The 19,029-nt window shown below is 38.0% G+C and overlaps 2 protein-coding genes and 1 long non-coding RNA gene across 3 annotated transcripts in view; 2 read left to right on the top strand and 1 right to left on the bottom strand.

Moving 5' to 3' along the window:
* LOC309497075 overlaps positions 1 to 19,029 on the bottom strand; it is a 77,508-nt gene that overhangs the window by 33,287 nt on the left and 25,192 nt on the right. The window lies entirely within an intron of this gene.
* On the top strand, positions 2,321 to 16,606 carry LOC309496990 (uncharacterized protein). Its single transcript, XM_082167221.1, has 3 exons — positions 2,321 to 2,373; positions 10,094 to 10,598; positions 14,607 to 16,606. The coding sequence occupies exons 2-3, from the start codon at positions 10,166 to 10,168 to the stop codon at positions 16,238 to 16,240; spliced, it is 2,067 nt and encodes a 688-aa protein (XP_082023347.1). The 5' UTR covers positions 2,321 to 2,373; positions 10,094 to 10,165; the 3' UTR covers positions 16,241 to 16,606.
* The window catches only part of LOC309497026 (uncharacterized protein), a 42,432-nt gene continuing 30,212 nt past the window's right edge, over positions 6,810 to 19,029 (top strand). The window contains exon 1 of the mRNA XM_082167284.1: positions 6,810 to 7,563. The gene's annotated coding sequence lies outside the window, so the exon portion shown is untranslated. The remainder of the gene's footprint in view (positions 7,564 to 19,029) is intronic.

The following is a 19,029-nucleotide window of genomic DNA, read 5'->3' as shown; positions in this document are numbered from 1 at the left end:
TCAATGAGTTTTGAAAAAGGGACAATTTTGTGCATATTTACCTACTATTGCTAGACTATAACATTTTCAGTGGGGGAAAATTTTAAATAAAATGCATCTTGACATTTTGATTGTGTGTGTGTGTGTGTGTGTGTGTGTGTGTGTTCATATATAGGGAGAAAGAAGTAATAAGTATATTTAATGGTCTGTGCATTAAGGAAGCCTCACTGAATAATTCCAAACAACTACACAATGTATTGTGTTTCACAGATGAAAGAGATAAAGAGATGAGAAAGAGATGTCTTCATTTACTCACGCCATTACAAAACTTGGAATAGTTCCTTTCTTCGTCTGCCGTATCCAGAGGTGGAAAGTCCAGGTCCAGAAAGTACAAGTCCTCCTCAGTATTTTGTTCCATTTGATCAGAATTTTGCTAATTAGCACAGTTTTTCAGCCAGGAGATAGAGCTAATTAGTGAAATCAGCTGGCCGAGTTCATAAACATATGGCAGGTCTTTTACTTTCTGACCCCTTGACTTTACACCTCTGGCCGTATCACAACATGAGGACGTGAACACATGACCATATCCAACGCTTAAAGAGCATTAATTACAATGTTAGTTTTATGCTTTCATTTGATTGAGACCGTTTTTTATAATATATTTTTATTAAATCATTAAAAAAAAAAAGTTTTCTGAATATGATACATTTCATAGGACTCTATTATTCTTATACAGTTTAATACATTATGAAATATCAAATTTATAAAAATTTGTTTATCTAATCCATAATAAATTATTACATTTGATTGATTAGACATGTTTTTGATTGTTGAAATTTTAATAAACAAAACAAACAAATGGTTTCAAGTTTGTTACAAACATATCTAGGCGAGAATATGATTTACGTCTTGTTGAATAAAATGTGTAATCTCTGGCTCCAGAGTTCAGTTCTCTCCGTACATCAACTAAGCTGCACTAGAGGCCCGTTCGAGGGCTTTAGATGAATTGTGATCACTCATAAAAAATATGAACCTATCTAAATTTGCATCAAATCAGCAATTAATTGGGATGTACAATATTGCACATACATTTTGGAGTGCAGATGTTCATTAAAGTCGACCATAAAGGGAGCAAATAGTGAGTTACCACCCCTCTCCTTCTGGCACGAGCCCTGTCCCCAAACGACTCAGGCCCATAATCCAACGATCTCTGGGCATAACCAGGGAAATTATGCTCAAATCCCACAGAACACAAAATAACAGAGGGAAAAATAAATAACAGAACAATGACCTTGTCCCATCGAAGACTAACAATGCTATACGGGATATGAAAGGAACATGATACTGACTAAACAAATGTATTTCCACAAAAGTCAGGCTTACAAGTTACATGGCTTTTAAATTATCCTGACACGGTCAATATTTATTCCTCAACTAACATGTCCAATGTATCCGCCGTGGCAATCAGGTCAGAATCGCCAGAGATTGTTTCGATTGGATTTAATTAAATTCACAGGGGTGTTATAACTTTTGGTGTAAGGGTGGTTGGAACAAATCGATCAACCAGTCATCTTCCCCAAAGCCATGTGACTCCCTCATTCTTATTTTTCATAAATCTAAAGAAAATAACATTGACCTCCAGTTCACATAATTTCGAAAGGAGGTTGGGTCTTGATAAATTTGGCTTTATGTATGAAGAATTCTGCAAGAATTAATATGTAGTTTATGATCTTTATTTGTATTCTCCTTAATATTTGCAAATAATACATGATTTTTCTCTACAAAAACCTCCTCGACAAATATATTTACGATTGGACATGAAAAGAAAAGATTATCTGTTTTTTTCAATATCATTAGGCCTAATTACAACTGAACTAAATAACAAAAATATACTGTCATATTATTGCCAATAGAAACTGTATAGGTATGACTTTAATCGGTGAATTATATTCCGTTTTCTTATAAACAACATTGCTCATATAGCATTACTGCTGAAATCAATAAGATCAAAGACAGACCAGATGTTTCTTATAAAAGACAGATATATCTGTTATTCCATATTATTGTGCTATTACTGAGACGGAATAAGATGGATATATTCATCATGATAAGGATTCAGTTTTAGTTAATAAATTAAATAGTAGTATGATCGGTATAATTATATTTAGATAAGCCTGCGGCTTTAAAAAAAAAAAAAAATCTCATTGTTATTGATAGCTTTGGGAATCTGCGATTTATGATTTGAATCAATCCTTTATCTTATAAATTTTTTTTTTAATGTGTTTTCTCTATGTGAAGTTCTATTTCGAGTGAACGGGACTTTTATTTTGGTGTGGGAATATGACGTCATAAGGCTGCGCCGCGCTCCTGCATCTGTGATTCTGCTGAAGAAAGGTTTGTGTTTTTTAATCATTTAAAGTGTTTTAATCAATACAACACGTTCAGACAATAATAAAGAGAACTGTGAGATGAATTCGTTTTTAAGTTAACATCGTAATGCATCTTATAACAGTTATGAACATAGTGTTTGTGTGAGTAAAGCGCATCCACACGCGAATAATAACAAAGATGCGTCTCATTTCGCTCCCTATGTTGTGAATCAGCTGTTTGCTCTCTGGGAACTAATAGGCTCGTTTGAGATTAGCAAAGTCTGTGCAGAACCGATCACCTCGAGATGCATTCTGGATATGTTCGCAACACTTCGTTTTAATGTGGTCACTTATTGTGATTATATGTCGTGGATAAGTTTGTTATCAATAAATGTTAGAAGAATATGCCTTATAAAAAATTTGTATCTATCCAATCCAACAGTCTTTTAAATCCATTCACTGGTCGTTTATTTTTTATTATTTAATATATTTGTATATTGTTATTATTGGTTACATTTATTCATTGTATGTATTTACTTTGTTTTCCTCTTAATTCCCTGTATCTCTTTACCTAATAAACTTTCTGTATATTATTTTATTTAAAGAATATATTTTGTCAGTATTGTAAATGCATGATCATGCCAGTAAAGTTGTGGCTATATGGCTGTATTTCTATAGACTACACCAATAGCCTATAGTGAGGACAAATAAGCACTCCAATGAAGTTCCAATAATGCTATTATTATTAATGGGCTAAATGTTAAAAGAATATCGAAGCTACAAAAAAACTAAATAATATAATCCCAAAGTCTTTTTAATCCATTCACTGATATGTAGGCTTATTTTCTTCATAATTTCCGTGTATATATATATTAGGGATGTGAATTTCTGCCAAAAATGCCATTCGACAATTGAGGAGCAAAAGTTGAATATCGTTCGAAAATCAGAGGGGAAAAAAACGGAAACCCCCCCCCGCATATTCTCACAATGATGGTCTGTGTAGGCGACATTTTGCATCCATTTGTTTTTCCTTTTTTAACTCGTAATTGAAAAACGAAAAACATGCTTTCTTCTTTATTTGTTTTTAGACTGGTAAAAAAAAATATTCACAAACAAACTTATTTTCCTTATACAATGCTTGTTTAATTGAAAATGAAATAATCAACATACAACTTTTTTTTTTTCATTTTACAAAAATGTGAAATGTAATTTCTGCATTTTAGTTGCGTTGACCCGGAACATTTAGATAATATGGAGCCTGGGAAGTCACCTGTGAAAATCTGTCCCCTCAGTTTATAAACCGTACTCACGAATTCTTAAACCGTTCCCTCGATCGGCTTAACAGATCGCGCACCCGGATTAATAAACCGTACCCACAATATCCTAATCCACACTCTCAGATTTTGTAAACCGTGCCTTCAGTTTTGGCGACATTTAGGCTACTTTAAAGTCCATTTTTTGGGAGGAAAAAGCTCAGTATAATGGAATAAGCAAAAAAAGACTTCACATATAAAAAAGAAATATAACACAAACACATTTCCAAAAAAGGCTACTGTCTTAAGTGAACTCATTTATAGTAAACACAAATAATAATTATCATTATTATTATTATTACATATAGACATATTTAGAAGACGCTTTTATCCAAAAAAGGAACAAAGCAATCCGTCAAATATATCCGACAATAATAATACAGGGCTAAGATTATAACAAATAAACACAAGATTTTCACGCATATCCAAGGGTTTGTGCGGAGTGTGGAGCGAACTTTGCATTTTCCTATCAACAGTGGAAACAACTTAAAATACTCTTATCATTTCTGGTCATACAGAAAAGAATAATACATAATTCCCAACTACTTTTTATATTTGTGTAAACTCACAATAACAAGAAAACAATCAGACGCGCTTTCATGATCTCTGTGAACTGGAGCACGCCTCAAAAATGAACTTAAACAAAAATAAATATTTATAAAGCTTGAAATGTCCACTTTTAAACGAATACCGTCTGATTATGTAATCTGTATGAAACGTGCATTTCTCTCTAAAGGGCTTTACAGCGGAGATGGAGATATGTTTGCAGCCGACACTGATTTAGAAAACACTAGTTTCTTAATAAACAATTAAATGCCTTGTTATTTTTTCAGACACATTTATTATCATGAGCCTATAAATCACCTATAAATCACCTCTCTGTATGGTTCCTGAGACATGGCTCTTCTCATTCAGCACTGCGGGAAAAATATCATTTCCGGGTTCTAATTTGGCCTCAGAAAACCAGTAAAATCTTTTTTTTTTTCCATATTAATTTGTGAATATTTTAAATGTTTGATAAAGGGGCAAAAAGTAATAAACAAAAATCTGAAAATACGTCAATATTTATTTTTTTCAAAATAAAAATTTTGGTGTTCAACTTTGCGTTTTATAAATACAACAACCGTTCATTTTTCGTTTTTCATTTACAGGTTAAAAAAGGAAAAACTAATGGACGCAAAAGTACACGGACCAATGACAGAAAGGGAGGCCAATTTCATCTTTAGCGATTTGTCATCAAACAAACTGTTTATTAATTGAACAAGTAACATGTTCTCGTCTTTTTTTTTTTTTCTTTTTTTTTTTTTTTACATAGTAGGCCTATGGTAGGTTTATTGGAAGAAGAAATAAAATAAGCACGACAGTCCGTTTCTGCATCGCCAAACCAGATGCTCGTTAGATAAAAAAATAAAATAAATGCATGTCATGATGATTTTTATGCGAACCTGCCTTATACAAACTTTAACTGCCTACTTTTTAAACAAATTTCTAAACAAATTAGTTTCAATCTATGTAACTATTCACAGCCTAACGCTCTGTCTCTGAATAAAAAAAATGAGCATGTCAACATGTTCTGGGAGGAGACTATTAACATTTAGTCCAGCTGTGGAGAACACCCGCTCGGATGGCACAGAAGTCGTAGAGACACTCAAGTAGGAGATTGCTAATTTTGCCCAGCGGGGATATGTCCTCTCGTTGGCCTTCCACCATGTCATGGGGTTAGCGTTCATTGGTGGGCATATGTCTTGTCAGTATTGCAAGAGTTCGGTTGTGGCTGTTGCTGTCTGCTCTGTTGTCCTCGCCAAACAAGTCAGCAATCGCTGCAGCAGAGAGGGAGTCATTTTGTGGTTTTTAGCCGCCGGTGGTTCAGTAGGCCTTTCTCCCAATTCCTCTGCGCCTTCCGTGTCGCCAGCATCATCAATGCTGGATAGGAGGTCTCTGACTTCGGCCTGCCCAGCGCCTCCAACATCATCTGTTGCAAATCTCAGGTGCTTGTGCCTTGGGTCTAGGAATGATGCAACCTTTCGCGCGGTGCTGACTTCTGCAGGCCCAAGTCTCCTTTCCAGTGAGAGACACACTGTGCTTTTGAATCCCTTGACTTTGGCGTTCTCCCCTGGGATTTCTTTTAGATGCTTGGACATTAAGGTTACTGTCACCGGTGCTGCGTTCCAGTCTACTTTTAGACACGCACTTGCGAACTTCCCTAAGAACTTTCCCTCGGGGGAATCCCCACCGCCATTTTGAAGTGCGTTCCACTTCGTGAAGTGGACGAGGGAAGTTTATATGGACAGACCCTCGTTCCCTCGATTTTGACCGAGGGAGCGAGTCTGCTTCAAATGTACACTTCAGGCAGCTATATGTCCTAGGGCTGTGCGATATAGCAAAAAAAATTATCACGATATAATTAGATATAGTAGAAAAGTTTGAATTTAAACCACTGTTTTTTATTTTATTCATCCACATTAAGGCAAACAACTAAATATTTTTTAGCAGTCAAAAATAAAATGTAAAAAAAATATCTTCTTTATGTCTTATATTAAGATAAAAAAGTAAGTCTTAAAGAAACTCTTGAACTTAAAATGTTATAAAATGTGTGCAAAGTGTAAATGTAGAAGAATCAAGGCAAACTTTGAGGTAGATCAACATCTGTAATAAGTAGGGGTGTAATGGTTCACAAAATTCACGGTTCCTTACGACACAGTGGTGTCACGGTTAGGTACATTTTGAGATACAGCAAATAGAAAGAAATGCCAAAGAAATTTCCTTGATTTAAAAAAAAAAATGTATTAAAAAGAAAAGTTATTTTTAAATAAGTCTGAGTTTTCCCTACATCTTGAAACATTTACTTTTATAAATGGGGGTAATATATTTGAAGGATGAACAAATGTGTTTTGGTCATCACATTAAAAATAACATTTAAATATAATATTTGAGTTTTGAAGTGCTGGAAAAAGATGTGTGATGTACTTGAAAGCATTTTACTATTCCTGCCAAACATGAGTTACTGTGAGTGTTACTACAGTACATTAAATCCATATACAATGAATGTTGCTGATCTATGGACTTAAATATAACTAGTTCATTCATGGCACAATGTTTCTCTTGGTTTCCACGTCAGCGCAGTTTGAGAAATTTGAATGTTTCTCACTCGATCTCACGCTGATGTTATTACTTAAGTGGCGAATTCAAATGCTTTCTTTACTGGATCTCTTAGCGCTGTGTAGTAACAGTGTCGCTTGATCTAGATCGGCTCGCGCTGCACTGACATTGATGGTCCAAACTGATAAACGGTCCGTGGAGCACAAAATAATAACGCAGTTTCGTTCCGCTTGCCATTTGATGTCGGGCGACGTTGTGGTGGTCACGCGTGCATTTGAATGAAAATATTGAGCGCTATATCGAAACATTTTTATATTGTTACCGACAATGGTGTACCGTCGATAAATACCGGTACCGTTTTATCGCCCAGCCCTAATATGTCCCACAATGCCGTACGATTGTGACGTCACCACATATCTCGTCTAATGACCACCACACAGACAACTCTATGATATATTAATTATAATGTTTTAAATTTAAAACAACCCAAACACACCTATAAACATTTGGATGCTGCATTAAACAAATTATTAAAGGGAAAAAAAAATGTAAATAATAAATCAACTCCACAGCTGATTCCAAGTGATCAAGGGCTTAGGACGTTCCAGTTCAGCCCATTGCAGTTTCCGCCAGTAGTGGGCACTCGCAATGACGTACATCCGAGTGAACGAGACGAAGGGAAGTTAGCGAGTGAAGGGCATGACAATTTTGGACTGGAACGCAGCACCAGTACACCATGGGGATGGACGCGTCATATTCCCCACACAAAGCAGTGGTGGCACATTTTAGCGAGTGCAACACGGGTAAGACCTCCTCCATTACAATCCAGCTATCATCTGTCAATTCTAGGGTGTGTGCATCTGATAGCGTAGTGACACTCCTGTCTGATAAGGCAGAACACACGGCCCATCGCTGCTCCAATAAGCGCTCAAACATGTCATATACCGAATTCCACCTCGTCTTGCAGGATTGCACCAAATTATGTTGAGGTAAATTCTGGAGTTGTTGCTTTTGAAACTAGGCGATTAGCAGCTCCAATTATGTGTTTTATGTTCGGTAGTTTGAAACCATTGTTTATTGCAAGTTGAAGTGTGTGTGCGAAACAGGGCTGTGAGTCCCATTCAAGTTCATCGTTAGCATTGGCCAAAACCATGTTTTTGGCGTTGTCATGCACGCAGGCTGTGACCTTTCCAGTTAGCCCCCACTCGTCTCTAGCATTAGAAAGAACAAGTGGCAGATTTTCAGCCGTGTGTCTCACTGGCATGGCTTTGGTCTGCAGAACGGCACTCTGCATCTCCCAGTTAAGCATGTAATGGCAAGTGATCGTAACATATGATTCAGTTGTCAGTGCCGTCCACGAATCCGTGGTCAATGACACCGTACGTGCACTCGCTAAACAGCCGCGCAGATCAGTTGCGCTTTCACCATGCATTTCTTCTACTCTGGTGGTGATTGTCTTTCTTGTTGGAATGGTATATTCCGGCTCAATGAATTTCATTTAGACGGGGAGCATATCCTTAGCTATCATCTTAGTAATTAGCATAGTGATCTGCTCACTGCGCCTAGCATCCAACTTGCATCTACCCAAGAAACTAGCCATTGACTGCTGGGTGCTGCCTGAGGAGGATGAAGCTGCTCCTGGGTGCTTTGATCTCAGGTGACCATGCATCGTTGTTGTAGAGTGGTGGTATGCCAGCTTTGCTTAGCATAATTTACACTCAACTTTATCATTGTTAATTTTTTTAAACGAGTCCCACACGGAGCTTCTTGGTTGTTGCATGGTTGGTTGCAGAGTTAACGGTCACAAGGTCACGACAATGCTCTTCTTCTGTTGTTTGTTTACACTATGTACACAACGCAGGTAGCCTAGATTGCGCAGTAGGGGGTTTCATTCATGTTAGCGACACCTTGTGTCCCCGACAGGAAAATACCCTGCTGCACGATCTGTGACAGTGGGCGCGGCCTCAATTATGTAGAACACATTGGAATTGAGCGAAAATATAACAATATTTGAAAAAGCTATTTTATGATTGAATTTCGCACACAGTTCGACTATTCGAAGATAGTTCGACTCATCTCTAATATAAATATATTAGGGCTGGGGGAATTAACGCGTTAATCTTTGTGATTAATTTTAGATGTTTAACGCGAAAAAAAAAAATTACGCAGCACTTTTTTTTGCCTCGTTTTAATGACTTTCTGTTGCGGCTGCTATTGCGAGTGTGCCAAACCAAGTCACCCTGTCATGATGGAGAAGTACAAGGATGGAGTTTTAGGAGGAATGTTTGCATTTAAAAAGTTGCTTGATGGCGCGTTTGACAATACAAAGATGCTGTGTACAAATAGCAAAGCTAAATTCAAATACCATACCAGTTGGTTTGAAGCTGGATGCACCGAATTTTCGGCTGCTGAATGGCATTTTCGGTTTTTGGCCGAAAGAGAAAAAAGGCAGAAAATATAAGCCGAATAAATGCCGCCCATCCGTGTTCGGAGATCAGGGTTCATTCTCGCGCAGCTTGTTTAGTAACTTCACGAGCGGGTCTTTTCCGTTCCGTGTGTGTGTGTGTGTCGGCGCGCTGCGTTCTCTGCTCAATGTTCCGCTCCGTGTTCTGCTCTGTCTGCTCTGTCGTTAAATATTGATGATTACAAGCTTGGAATTAATTGCAATTAATTACAGCAAATTGTGCAATTAATTAGTTTTTTTTTTTTATCGATTCCCAGCCCTAAAATATATATATACACACACATATACACACACACACACACACACACACACACACACACATTTTATGGGAATTTACCATATTAGGCTGTGTATTTGAATATATGCACAATAATAGTTGATAATAATAATAAATTAAGACACGATCGTGAATGGATTTAAAATGCTGTGAGATGGGATGGATAAGTGCATTCATGTAGGCCTATAATATTTTATGCTGTTACATATTCTTTTATCATTTATTGATAATAACAAACTTCATTCTAATGCTGCCATGGTCAACATCGCACGCAATACAAAAGGCTATAATCTAGGTTAATTTAATAATTTCTTAATTCCACCCTTATTTTGTCATCCTTAATTAAAAATAAATTTGAATATAGGCCTATCCGTTTATAGTCCGTATTATATGGTCACACAGGTTGTTTACACATTTAACTCGTGGCCATGAGAAAAATATATCGTTCCCTCAACATTTGAACTTGTTTACATCTCGCATATTATCATGTTCCCACGAGTTAATATGTCGTGGTCACATTTCACTGGTCAGTGTAGAAATGTCTTAGTCTGGATGTGTTTTTCTTTCTGTTAACTATTCTCCTCTTAAACAGGACAGAGTGTCCAAACACACAGAAAAATTCCTGGTGAAGCGACTGAGATCCACGTGACACACTATTATAAAGATGCCGTTTATTAAAGAGGAGAGTGAAGACGTGAAGATTGAAGAAACATTCAGAGTCAAACATGAAGATACTGAGACACAAACAAAGATGGCATTTATTAAAGAGGAGAGTGAAGGCGTGAGGATTGAAGAAACATTCAGAGTCAAACATGAAGATACTGAGACACAAACAAAGATGGCGTTTATTAAAGAGGAGAGTGAAGGCGTGAGGATTGAAGAAACATTCAGTGTCAAACATGAAGATACTGAGACACAAACAAAGATGGCGTTTATTAAAGAGGAGAGTGAAGACATGAGGATTGAAGAAACATTCAGTGTCAAACATGAAGATACTGAGGAACAAACAAAGATGGCGTTTATTAAAGAGGAGAGTGAAGGTGTGAGGATTGAAGAAACATTCAGTGTCAAACATGAAGATACTGAGGAACAAACAGGTTGGTTTCATTCTCAAAGTCTTTCTTCAGTCTTTCTGTGTCGTGTCTCTTTATTGGATTTATTAAATGCAACACGTCACAACTTAATTTAGAAAAAACAAAGAAATAGCCAAAACAAAACACTTTCGCATGATTTGTTTTCTTCTTTAGAATGACAGTATGCTGAGTACAATGTACCTGGTGGGTAATATATTCACAACTCTTCACAGCCTCAAGAGTTTCAGATGAATGCTCTATTATAAGCATTACTTTTAACAAGTTAATCTTTGTACCCATCTGTTATTAGAAATATATATTACAAATAAAAAGGCAATAAGGTTGTCAATCTTGAACGAATATAAACACCAGCGTCCGCATCATGTTACAGCGGTTAACGTCAGTATTCCACGTGTTAGCTAACATTAGTCCAAAAGTGAGCTCAGAGTTATTTATCCAAACAGCAACTAACTTACCTGCAACTTCTGCAGGTGGTATCTTCACCTGTTCGTCTCTGCTTCGACTTAGATTTGAAAAGCTTGGCTGTGTTTGGTCAAATTGAATGTAGCAGTTATGGTATGCTGTTATGCTTTCTGTCAGAAATTTGAAGTACAGATATTAAATACAAATCTTATCGGCGCTTGGAGCCTCTTGACTTTTCTTGGTTTAGACTTTTTCTCAGGACAGGTATCAGGGTAACAAGCAGATGAAACATGCAAAAGAGAACGTCTGCGCACAAATTTATTTAAAATGCAAAATTAGTTTTTGTTCGCTCAAAGTACTTTCTGATTTGCAAGACTAATATTTCTCTGCAGAACTCAGTTAACACGTGTGCGAAATGCCATTTTGTGCGCTCAAAATATGATCTTGCACGCGTAGAATTGTGGCAGAAAAATAACATCATATATAACAGGTAGTCAGGACAGGCAGCAAACAGACAATAATCCAGTCAATAAGGCAATAGTCAACAGGCAGGCAGCAAATGAAAAGAGAACGTAATCCAAACAAGGTCAAGAAACAGATATATCAAACAGACAAACGCTCAGAAATGTAGGCTGTGGCACTGGCAATACAAGACTTTGCACCGAACCTAGTGTTCTAATGGCTTAAATAGTTTGTGAAATGACTGACAGGTGCGAGCGTGATTAGTTAGGGTATATAAGGATTCTGGGAATTGTAGTCTGTGGTTTAATACTCAGGAAAGGGTGACCTCCGGTGGCCAATGGAAAGATTTTCTGGGGTGGCACTCGTGACAGAATCCACCCGCCCACAACCAATACCCACTACCCACCCCCAGCCAGAGGATGTCTCCTGACGCGAGGGTGCATTCGACGCCAGGATCTTCCACGAGGTCGAGGGGCATGTCTATGGATGAGTCCTATGGAAATTGTGTTAAGTGTGTGTTTGTGGATGTCCTCTGCATTGACCCAGGACCTCTCTTCCGTGCCATACCCCTCACAGTCAACCAGATAATGCAGTCATCAACCCTGACGTCTGGAGTCAAGAAGATCTCGCACTTGGTATGGCTCCTCGTCATCCACGATTATGGGTAGTGGGCTCTGGATATCGCCCTCCCCCTCTTCCCTCGGGCCACCGACAGGATTCAGCAGAGAAACATAAAATGTGGGAGAAACACGTAGGGTTGCACAATTAATCACATTTCTAATCGCGATTATGTAATCGTTCAAAGCCGGGATAAAAAAAATAAGTCCACTTACATTATTCAACGTGCTTAAGAGGTGTGTTTAGAGCATGTTACGTTGTGAGAGGCGAATCACAACTACTTCAGAGAACCCAGCACAGTAGGAACTACCAGTGACGTAAGTGCACGCTGAAATAAAAAGTCTCTCGCCTCAGAAAAACTGACTTTCCTGTCCTCTCAGCCATTATACTGCGCTTGTAGCGCGCACTCTTCAATTGCACGCGCAAATGCGGTGACGCACGCTGTATATCGCTTCACTTTAGAAAGTGCAAAAGAAACTACGAGCATGCAACATCATTACATTGTATATTAGTTAGTCAAGAAAAAATAAAAGTTAAATACTAATAAATCACGTTACTGGTACGTCATGTGTTAGCTGAGGAAGGAATCATGTCCGTGGAAGGTTTTCTGAAGACAGTTTTGAGCATATTCAGCCTAGGGAAGGAAGTGGCTCCAGTCTGATTGATTCTGTTGGCAGGACATTCTCAGAAAACTTGTGAGTTCTTGGTTTAAACATTCAGTTTGGCCATTAGACTGTGGGCGGTACCCTGAAGTGGGGCTTACATTTACATTGAGCTGACGGAAGAAGGTTGTCGAAACCTGGGACATGAACTGGGATCCTCGATCAGAGACAATATTTTCTGGTAAATCAATAAAAGCGACATAGTGAAAAAGATGTTCAGCTGTCTCAAACGCTGTCGGGAGCTTAGGTAAAGGTATTAAGCGTCATGTCATGGATAAACAATCAATGATTGTGACTATAGTAGTGTTACCTTGGGAGACCAGGACATCAGTGACAAAATCAACAGTAATATGTGAGCAAAGTCATCAGGGAATGGGTAATGGTTGCGGTGGTTCTCACTGACATGGGAGTGACTGGATTTAGGCAATTGCACTGACAGGTGGAGCCTCCAGCAGGTGATTTGTTTCTCCTGCCATGAAATCAGAGGGTTGCGTTTCTGTAGCCAGGGTAGACCGAGGACAACCGGATTGTGAAGGGAATGGATGGTAAAGAGGCGTGTGGTTTCAATATGAAGAATACCAACTTGCAGGATAATGTCGGTGGTGGTGCTTCGAACATGACTGGTCCCCAGGGGGCGTCCATTGAACGCTGCCACTGTCAAGGGAGATTCACAGGGGACTAGTGGTATTTCGCACTGTCAGGCTAGGCCTTCATCAATAAAACTGCCCGCTGCCCCAGAGTCAAGAAGGGCCTTGGTAATCTATCTTTACTGGTACTTCCATACATGAGGTAGAATAACTGGGAAGAATGAATGTACTCACCCTGGGAGTGGGTGAGGGTGTACTCACCCTCCCAGGGTGAGTACATTCATTCTTCCCAGTTATTCTGCTGTGGTAGTCAAGACAGGCAGTTTGCTCTCAGATACCCCGCTTGACCACAGTACAGGCACAGATGTTCTCTCTGTGGCGTTCTCGTTCTTCAGTGGATAGGTGTGTACCTCCGACCTGCATCAGTTCAGGGTCATCGTTATGGGGAGTTGCTTGACTGAATGGATGAGAGAGTCGATTTGGCCTTCTGGAGCAACTGAGATTGTCAATTCGGGTTGCTAGCTCGATGAATTGATCCTGTTCTCCCCACATTGCGACAGGCTAATTCAGATTGAACCTCATCATTTAAACCTTTCCGCAAAAGGAGTCATCCACCCACACCATCTGAGCAGTAAGAGTACGAAATGTTAGTGCATACTCTGAAGCGGTGTATTCCCCCTGTATGAGAGAGAGGACCTGATCCCTGACAGTCTTTCCTCCCTCAGGGTGTTCAAAAACTTCTCATAACCGTTGAATGAATTTTTTAAGGAGGTGAGACATAGGCCCTGATTAGACCAGACGACAGTTTCCCAATCCACAGCTTTTCCAGTTAAAGGGGACATATCATGAAAATCGGACTTTTTCTGTGTTTAAGTGCTATAATCGGGTCCCTGGTGCATCTACCAACCCTGAAAACCTAAAAAGTGACAACCCAGTAACTTAGTTGTGTAAGCCTTTCTCTGCAAGCATGTAAAAAAATAAGCCGATCAGATTTCGCTCCCCTTCCGACGTAAGAAGTGGATCTTATTATAATATTATCGCCCCTTAATCTGCACGTTTCCACCCATGCGACCGCCATTTGGTTTTCACAAGCAACAACAGCGTAACCAGGTCTAACGTCTAACCTGCAGGATCCCAACACAAATGTGTGCAATGCAGTGCTCTACTGTGGGTTTTTATGAGGGGGGTAGTACTTGGGATGTGTCGTAGTACTAAATGTTTTTATGTCTGTTACTTTGTGCCATTAAACTAGTGTTAACTCGTTTTTGTTTTTACCCTAGACCTGATGGCTCTGAAAGAAGAGAATCAAGAACTGAATGAAATTGAAGAGAAATGTCATGATTTCATGACTAGTGACAAATCCTGTAGTAACTCACAGACTCATAAAACAGAAACTAGAAATCTCCAGATAAGTGTTCACTCTGGAGGGAAGCCTTTGACCTGCCAACAGTGTGGAAAGAATTTCAATCGTAAAGACAGCCTTAAAATCCACTTGAAAATCCATACTGGAGAGAAGCCTTTCACCTGCAAACTGTGTGGGAAGAGTTTCTCACTAAAAGGAAATCTTAAGACTCACATGATAGTTCACACTAGAGAGAAACCATTCACATGCTCTCAGTGTGGAAAGAGTTTTACACAGAACAAATCTCTTACAGTCCACATGAGAATTCACACTAGAGAGAAGCCTTTTGCCTGCAAACAGTGTGGGAAGAGTTTTTCACTACAAGGAAATCTTAAAACTCACATGCGAATTCACACTGGAGAGAAGCCTTTCATATGCTCTCAGTGTGGAAATAGTTTTAAACATAAAAGAGACCTTAATGCCCACATGAGAAATCACACTGGGAAGAAGCCTTACACCTGCACTCTGTGTGGGAAGACTTTCTCACTACAAGGAACTCTTAAAACTCACATGCGAATTCACACCGGAGAGAAGCCTTTCATATGCTCTCAGTGTGGACATAGTTTTAAACAGAAAAGAGACCTTAATGCCCACATGAAAGTACACACTGGAGAGAAGCCTTACACCTGCAAACTGTGTGGGAAGAACTTCACACTAAAAGAAAGTTTCAAGACTCACATGACAATTCACACTGGAGAGAAGCCGTTTGTTTGTGATCAGTGTGGAAAGAGTTTCAGACGTAGAGCACACCTTAATCATCACATGAGGATTCACTCAGGAGAGAAATGTTTTATATGTCATCAGTGCGAAAGGAGTTTCTCAGATATGAATCACCTTGAGAATCATGTAAAAATTCACATCGGAGAGAAGCCTTATATGTGTCATCAATGTGGACAGAGTTTCACAAACAGAGCAAACCTTGAAGATCACATGAGAATTCACACTGGAGAAAAGCCTTTCAATTGTACTCAGTGTGGAAAGAGCTTCACGATTAAAGGAGACCTTAATATTCACATGAGAGTTCACACTGGAGAGAAGCCTTACAAGTGTTTTCAGTGTGAAAAGAGTTTCACAGACAGGAATCACCTTAAAAATCATATAAAGATTCATATCGGAGAGAAGCCTTTCATGTGCCATGACTGTGGAAAGAGTTTCACATACAGAGCACACCTTGAGTATCACTTAAGAGTTCACACTGGAGAAAAGCCTTTCACCTGCCCTCAATGTGGAAGGAGCTTCACAGTTAAAGGAAACCTTAAGCTGCACATGAGAGTTCACACTGGAGAGAAGCCTTACAAGTGTCTTCAGTGTAAAAAGAGTTTCACAATTAAAGGAAACCTTAATATTCACATGAGAGTTCACACTGGAGAGAAGCCTTACAAGTGTCTTCAGTGTGACATGAGTTTCCCATATCACATAAGCCTGAAACATCATTTACAAACTCATTCTGGAAAGAAAATGGCATTTCTTCAGTGTGACGAGGTTGAGAAAAAGGAGGAATTTCAAGAATAATCTGCACATTCACTCTGAAGAAAGACAATTCAATTGTGATCAATGCAATAAAAACATCATACTCACAAATACATATGAAAAGTCATGTAAATGTGAGACCCTGTTTGTGTTCTTTGTTAAAGAGTACGGCAGTAGAAAATGTATTTCTGTTTGAAATCAAGGCTACTTTCACACTGCACCCCTTTTAACAAGGTGAATTAGAAAACTGATGGTTCTTGATGATGGTGAAATTGGCTCTTTCCATAGCTTTATTCCTCGGTTTCTTTCACTTTGAATTTTACCCATGTGTGTATGAGTGATTAGTGTGTATGTCTTTGTTTAGACTAGTTATGTGTTCGTGATTTAGTTAATAAAACTTAAAAACAATACATGTGAGTATTTGATTCTGATATACTGTTTGCAAATCAAAGTCACTTTGTCAAAGTCACAACAATTCCTGATCTTGCTACATGCTGTAGTAGTACTGTACACAGTAATAACGTTGTTTTTCAGTGGCCACGAAAATAACCTTTCTGAGAATTGATAGACAATTAATACTGAAGGTTTGCTGGGTAAACAGGTTAATTGATTGTAACCTTGTAATAATTGATTGTAATATTAATTCTGCATATAGCTAACCCTTTCAACAACTTAATAATATTTCCTCTTTGTGCTAATTCACATAATTATCAAATAAATATTTGAAAACATTAGGTCATTCACAATTTTAAATAATCTCAACTTTCATTCTTATTTCTCATAAATATTAAGGAAGTAATATTTACCTCCAGTTATAAAGTTTTCAAAAGAGGTGGGTCTGGATACATTTTGCTTTATGTTTAAAGAATTCTGCAAGAATTAATATATAGTTTATTCTCCTTAATATTTCCAAATAATACATGTTTATTTTCTTAGCCTCCCTGGTTAGATGGTCTGTAATGTGGAGTGTAGCTAGGCTTCCTCCCACTTTAGAGAGTCGTTCTGCTGAATGGTGTCTCCACTCATGGAGCTCTGTATAGAGAGTCGTGCTGAAGTTGCCAGGCTCTCTTTGAGCCTTGGCTAAATGTCTTTAGGGTGGAGTGTTCTTAGGCCTTCTCAGACTTTAGAGAATATTCTTGCTGTGGCCTCCACTCCCCAGATCTCAGCTTTGATATCAGTATCGGGTTCTTAGTCTTCCTTTGAGCTGACAGCATTCCACATTTTTAGATACATAAATCTTGATAAGTAGTTCTTAGCACTGAACGTGGCTGGGCTTCCTCTCACTTTTGAGAGTTGTCCTGCTGAGGCCTCTGTTCTCAGAGCTCCATCTTCATGTCAGATTCAGCAGCGGGAAGACTCAGGCCAGGCCCAGGACCTCTCCCCCTCCGCTGCCCCCGGTCTTTAATATCTCCACCCAGAACCGCTTTTCTCCTCTTCGCGAGACTGAACGCAACGGGTTTTATCGTAGTTTTTCATCCAATACAAGTCAATGGAGTTGGACAAAAACTATGATAGACTAGTTCTAGACTAAAATAAACGTTACAGCTGTCTGAACTGAAAACAGGTTGCGCTGACATTTTAAAATGGATCAGTGCTATTGTTTTGTCTCAAAATGAACACACATTCATTTTTGTAAGCCATGTTTGTAAAACCACTTAGGCATTCATATATTTGTTCAGTATAACAAATATTTCCTTCAAACACAGCATTCAGGCAAAATTATCCATAGTAATTATCTAAGATGTCTTCCTCTCCTCAGCTGACCATAGCTCAGCTATTTTATTTGTCCAGTGATGTTATGTTTACACTGAAATGTTGATACTGTCCCAAACATTTCATTTTGCTTCATAAGATATGTAATAACCCCCTGATCTCATGTGGTTTACTTTTAAAGGGTTCATCCCAAAATGAAAATGTTATCATTAATTACTCACCCTCATGTCGTTCCAAACCCGTAAGACCTTCGTTCATCTTCAGAACACAAATATTTTTGATGATATCAGAGAGGTATCTGCCCCTCCATAGACAGCAACATGATTTAGGTCCAGAAACATAGTAAATACAGTCCATGTGACATCAGTGGATCAACTTCAGTTTTGAGAAGTATTTATTTATATTTTATGTATGTTTTTTATTTTTTATTATTATTTATTTTTAAATATATGCATTTTTTGGGAAAACAGATGACCATAGACTGGCGAGGAACCATATATGGTAATTTCATTGACCTAGATTTGCACAAAAAAAAAATGTTTTAAGTCACAAAAGCTCAGAAGTCTTGTAATACCCTCCAATAACACTCCAGGGTTGAATTTTTTTTAAATTTCCATTTATTTCAATGAGTGAAAAATGAATTTAATTTCTGGGTAAAACACGAAAAAGTAATGCAATTGTATTACACAAACTGCTATATGTTATAATGATAACACTGTCAATTCATGAAAGATTCGTGAATATTCATAAGAAAACTTCTTTAAAAACAACTTTTAGGAAGTACAATCAGTGAACACGTAAGAATTAGAAGAGTAAACGGTAACACTTTACAATAAGATGTCATTTGTTAACATTAAATACATAAGTTAACATGAACTAAGAATGAAAAGCTGTATTTTTATTAACTAACATTAACAAAGATTAATAAAGAGTGTAATTTTATTAACTAACATTAAAGAGTGTAATTACACTCTTTATTAATCTTTGTTAATGTTAGTTAATAAAAATACAGCTGTTCATTCGGTAACACTTTATAATAACGTTCAGTTGTAAGTCATTTATAAGTGGTTAGTTAATGATAAAATAATGATTTGCAAAATGTTTAATAAGTGAAATGT

This window comes from Leuciscus leuciscus, assembly GCF_965113295.1.
Source record: "Leuciscus leuciscus genome assembly, chromosome: 4".
In the NCBI taxonomy this organism is placed as follows: Eukaryota; Metazoa; Chordata; class Actinopteri; order Cypriniformes; family Leuciscidae; genus Leuciscus; species Leuciscus leuciscus.
This window is presented reverse-complemented; position numbering and strand designations above follow the sequence as displayed.